We start from the raw sequence: 5,704 nt of genomic DNA on the forward strand, positions 1-5,704 counted from the left end.
TTCCCAGCCCGTTGCAACCACAAAATAATAAAATTAAAAAATGGTTTTTTTATTGGAACCACATTTTCTTCTTGTATCATGGCAAGGGAAATTCCAACTTCAGCATAAAAGGCGATTGACTAAAAGAAGACAATGATCAGACAATTAAAGTTGTGGACTTCTTGTAGCATTTGAGCTAAGACTGATTTGAATTTCAAAGTTAGATGCCCATAATTAGTTAAAAGTCAAAATCCATCCAAAAGGTGTCTGTGGTGTCTCAGTTAAAAGGACCATTTTCACAAATATGGCATTAATCAACATGACATTAGCTAGGTATAATATCAATCATGGATTCATACATATTAATTCAGTTGATGATTCACCTAAGAGCACCCACTCTCTATCTGTAAGTGTCTCAATAGCAATGGCTGTAGGACCAGCCATATTAATCATAGGATTGGGATTAATGTTGTTTTATCAATATATTTGATGCTTATCTCTCCTATGCTTCAAATGAAAATATTTACTATTCAATGATATCATGATATCATGATCTAGAGCTCGACACATGCTCGTTGACCCATGTTTTCTACCTAATACAGCTTGCTCATGTGAATACTGCCCAGAAACTCGACAGCACCACTGAAGGTAGATTTTAAATTTTATCCATTTTTTAATTTACAAAATTCCTGAAATTTATATGTCAGAATAATATATATGTTTCTCACTTTAAACTTGTTTCTAGTTTCCTAATGTGTAGTTATATTGAATTTCTAATAAATATTAAATAACCTCTCTCCATAGACAATCTTCTTGTTCATATTCTTTGGACTTAGGAGAGAACATATCTCCTTCCTTAAGTGCAAGGGTTAACCTTCTCTCTCAAATTCTTTAGACTCAGGACATAACTTTCTCTCTCTAATTAGTCTCCATAGGTATTATAAGTGAAGGCAAAAAGTACAAGGGGTTCATTAATCCTTTCAGAGAACCTTTTTGTTTTTAGTTTCTATGTCAGTATGATCCCTCATTTGTGCGACCCTTCTAAAATTACTTAGGGCATGGTTTACTATGAAACCCAATCATTCATCCTCTTTATTATCTAATGCATTGAAAAAAGCATTCGAAAAATATTTCTCCGATACATGCAATACCTCAGTCGAGTGACTTCATGTAATCACCAAATACCAACGATTGACAATCCAATCTTGACCATAAAATCACTTTGGTAAACTTGTTTATGCATCCAAGATAAGACTTTTTAAATTTCGTTAGCAGGAGCTGTTAGGTCATAGTAGAAAAACCCTCCCTCCAAACCCAAAGCTGGAACCAAAATGAATTTAAGCCCCAGGAGAGCCAAAATGAGTGGACTTGATCCAATATACCAATTTGTCGCCATTTATTCATCTTCAATGGAGAGTCATACCACCAATGATATTTAACAGTCATATGGACCATAAATATTACACCACATAATTATGCTCTAAAGGGATATCAATATATTTGCATGATAATGTTGGATCGTGATCTGCATTAATTAAGCTATAGAGAATAACAGGAATACGTAAATCTGATTTGAATTCTCCAATACTATAGTCCCTTTCCTCCCTCAGTCAAACGCAAAACTCATAGTCCTTACCTCCAAAGCATTCCTCGGACCCTTTCTTTTTCATCTCCTCATCACTTTAGTTGTTGAATTCAAATGATGGAACATCTGACCCATAATCCACAAAGCCAACCTCTCCTCATAAATTTCGTTATTGAATTCAACAGATGGAGTATTTTACTTGACTCTCTCCGGAAAGATCCTCAAAAAGTCCTTAATCTTCATCAGGATGATTATTTAATCTGTTTGATTATTTAAAAAACATGTCGATCCAAGGTGTATCAAAGAACTCCAACTCAAATAAAAGCAGATGCGACTTTCTTCTCATCAAATTCGTCAAGTCACATACGTTGCTATCGTACGCAGTGATTAATCATAGAAAAACAGATTGGTTGGGGTGTCAAATGTACATTATTCTGCTTGAATCAAGTATCAAAAATACCTCTCAGGCTCACTCCCCTGCATGTTCCAAAACCCACAGAACGAGGTGCAGGCTCCTCCGCAACGATAGTCGGCGACCGTCTAACTGTTGATGGGCCGCCACGCTGAGGCAGTGAGGAGGCAGAGATCCTTCCACCCCAGCCTGAGCGCCCCGTTCTCCTCCAGAAGAGTGTACCCGTCGGAAGGGAACATACTGAGCAAGAGAGAGGCCTGGTGGGCGGCCGCGCCGGCGAGAGAGACGGCCCGAAACCCAGACTGGCTCAGCCTCTCGCGCCAGCTCTGGAACTTCAGCTCGCCGGTCCGGGCCGCGCCGCCCACCGCCAGCACGTTGCGAATCTCCCTAGCGAGCAGCTGCTGCTCCACGACGTGCCTCTCGTACGAGTCCTCCGCGTAGGTCGCCCCCAGCGAGTCAAACAGAGCCGAGTAGTAGTGGATCGCTTCAACGAACCGAGCCAGGAACATGCCCACATGGCTAAGGTCCTGCTCCACCATTGTCACTACCTTCGGCGCCAACCTGTCGCAGACAAAGAAATCCCCCCCCCAATCCTAAGTTCTCCAAAACAGCCAAGAACTGTCTAATCACCCGCGAGAGTAGCCTCCTTTTCCAGCTGAAAGCGACGATTTTTCCGAAGGTTTGTGCGAGGGGACATCTGAGAAGAGAAGAGAATACCTCTGAAGGAGCCAGAGAGTGTTGGCGTCTGAGCCCGTGACGTCGTAGAGGGAGTGGTGAAGCCAGTTCACGGCGACGGCCTCCCTCTTGCTGATTCGCAGGCGCTCCGGGTCTAAGTTCCCGGCTTTCTCCGCCACGGAGAAGAACTCGAAGGGCAGGCCGAGCGTCTCCGCGAAGTCCGTCAGCCTCTTCCCCGTCGCTTCCAGAGCGTCCATCGACGCGCCAAGACCAGTGAGCCGGACGTGCGGCGGCCCGCCCGGCCGAGACGCGAGGATGTGAAAGAGCCCAGGCCATTGCAGGCCTTGCATGATGTCCAAGTCCACGAGGTGAACTCTCTCCTCTCTCTCGAACGCTTCCTGGATCGCCTGGTTCGCCGTGAAATGCGAGAACTTGACGAAGGGGCTGATCCCGTTGAAGACCTGGTACGCGGCGGCGAGCCGCTGCCGGTGCAGCGGCGGGGGCGGCAGCGCCGCGAAGATCCCAAGACATGCGCTGACCACGCGCGCGGACATGGCCTCGGCGAAGTAAGCGGCGATCCGCTGCACTGAAGTCCCGAACGGCGTCGACAGCTCTGAAATCTCGAGCAGTGTCGTGTTGGCCTCTTCGAGCTTGTCCGCGGAGACGTACTCGGCGCACTGGAGAAGAAGGGTCAGCAGGTGAAGCCCGTCCTCGTCCCTCCCCCTTAACATGCTCCGGTTGGCCTCCCAGTCAAGCGCTGTTCTGTGCTGGGAGCTGGATAAGGAGCGTAGACGAAACTCGAGAACCGCAGCGAGGTTAGGGTTGCAGGGAAGAACGATTTCCCTGACATTCTCGATGAGCTGGGGGATTGAAACTTCCGAAGAGGAGCTATTGATCATGTCGCGGATCATGGCGTCGATCCAGGCCGCTTCGCTGCTCGGAGGACAAGTATCTGATGAAGAAGGCAGCGGCGGAGCGCCGCTTGGGTTTCCTTGGTCGAGCTCGGGGATGAAGAGGGCGTCCGCGGCGCCGATGTCCGGCGTTGGCAGGAGAACTGTTGGAGGTTCTTCAAGAGCGGCGTCGATCCTCTCCCCCGCCATTTCTGTTGATGAAGATGGAGATGAGAAGTGGGATGCTTCGCGGGTGTGTTCATAGCGATAGGGGAGGAAGATGGAGTGTGAGGCCATCAGAAAAAACAAGAGCTAGGTGCTCTGTAAATGCTCAGAAGAGGGTAGAAGAGGGTGAATATGATAACTTTGACGGCGACAGTCGATGATAGTGAAGCGCTTGACAAGAGCAAGTCGGGGCGGCGCCGTCTTCTATAAAAGTCTAGCCCTTTTGACGGCTGATAGAGAGAGAAAAGGAAGCGTCTTTTTCGCTGGTTCAAGGAAACGTCTCGCGAGGTCGAAGGGGGAGGCGATGTGGTCGCGTTCCTTGTATCGATATATTCTATCGTTTTCGTCTTTTGCGTCCGCAACACGACTGTTCGCACTTTGATGCTACTGAAGCGTCCAAATAGGGAATGAATAGTGGCGCCCCCTTGAGATTGAAATAATGTCCAATGTGATATAGTGCGCCACGTATATCTACGTAGAAAAATGGAGAGATAAAGAGAGCTAGAGAGAGAGAGAGAGGGAGATGGATAAATAGATAGGTAGGTGGGTAGGTAGGTAGATAGGTAGTAGGAAGATTGAAAGAGAGGAAGAGCGAGACGAATAGATAGATAGAGAGAGGGAGATAAAGACAGAGAGAACGAGATAGATAGATAGATGGGTCGGCATGTTGAGAGATTGGAAGAGAGGGAGAGCGAGACAAATAGAGAGGGAGAGAGCAAGAGCGAGAAAAATAGATGGAGAGAGAGAGGAAGAACGAGAGAAATAGACTGAGCGACAGAGAGATCAAGAGCGAGAGAAAAAGAAACGAGAGATAGATAGATAGATGTGGAGAGGGAGAGGGAGAGGGAGAGAGATAGATATAGCGAGAGCAATATAAGTGGAGAGCGTGGGAGAGAGAGAGAGAGAGATAGCAACATAGGTAGAGAGAGTGGGAGAGAGAGAGATAGATAAAGAGAGATAACAAGACAGGTAGGGATAGAGAGGGAGAGATAGATAGATAAAGAGAGATAGCAATATAGATAGGGAGAGAGAGTGTATCGACAAGTAAATCCCTTCCGAATTGAAAACTATTCTTTTCAAAAAAAGATTCATCACTCGGGGGAAGTAGACTACACAAAATTTTTAAAGAGGATAGACAGAGTGATAGCAATATAGATAGGGAGAGAGAGGGAGAGAGGATGGACAGAGAGATAGCAATATAGATAGGGAGAGAAAGGGAAGGAGGATAGTCAGAGAGATAGCAATATAGGTTGGGAGAGAGAGGGAGAGAGGATAGTCAGAGAGATAGCAATATAGATTGGGAGAGAGAGGGAGAGAGGATGGACAGAGAGATAGCAATATAGATAGGGAGAGAGAGGGAGAGAGGATAGACAGAGAGATAGCAATATAGGTAGGGATAGATAGGGGGAGAGAGAGAGAGAGAGAGGATAGAGAGAGAGGGAGAGAAGATAGAGAGAGAGAAAGGGAGAGGGAGAGAGGATAGAGAGAAAGAGGGGGAGAGAGGGAGAGAGGATAGAGAGAGAGGGGGAGAGGGGGAGAGAGGATATCCTCGTCACGGTTTCTTTTTCTCTGCTCTTCATTTACGAAAAGGCAATGTGTCATCATTCGGCTGAAAGAATGGATCCTCCACAAAGAAAGAGGGAACTCTCCGGGTATTAGGAAAGTAGCTTTGGGGAGCGTACGCGACTCTCGGGAACTCATCCTGGAGCCGCCCTGACGCCCCCCTTTCCAGTGGTAGTCAACGGAACCATCCGCCGCTTCCTTGAACTATCGCCGAGCGGCGCGCCAAACACGAACAGATGACGACGGGAGGAAGAGGACGAAGCCAAACGAGGCAAGGTTGTCTCCGGAAAAAGCCTAAAAACCAAGTTAATGAATAGCTATTAGCCCTGCCTTGGAGGAAGCAAACTCTGGCGGCTTCCCAGGCAAAAGACGAAT

At 46.9% G+C, this 5,704-nt stretch overlaps 1 protein-coding gene across 1 annotated transcript; it reads right to left on the reverse strand.

Moving 5' to 3' along the window:
• Positions 1 to 1,878: 1,878 nt before the first annotated feature.
• On the reverse strand, positions 1,879 to 3,945 carry LOC144707961 (protein SCARECROW 2-like). The gene is made up of 2 exons (XM_078581253.1): positions 2,694 to 3,945; positions 1,879 to 2,537 (listed from the first exon to the last, which is right to left on the reverse strand). Exons 1-2 carry the CDS (start codon positions 3,836 to 3,838, stop codon positions 2,105 to 2,107), a joined length of 1,578 nt encoding a protein of 525 aa, XP_078437379.1. The 5' UTR covers positions 3,839 to 3,945; the 3' UTR covers positions 1,879 to 2,104.
• Positions 3,946 to 5,704: the final 1,759 nt, after the last annotated feature.

The sequence above is a fragment of the Wolffia australiana genome, chromosome 1 (assembly GCF_029677425.1).
Source record: "Wolffia australiana isolate 7733 chromosome 1, ASM2967742v1".
Taxonomy (NCBI): Eukaryota; Viridiplantae; Streptophyta; class Magnoliopsida; order Alismatales; family Araceae; genus Wolffia; species Wolffia australiana.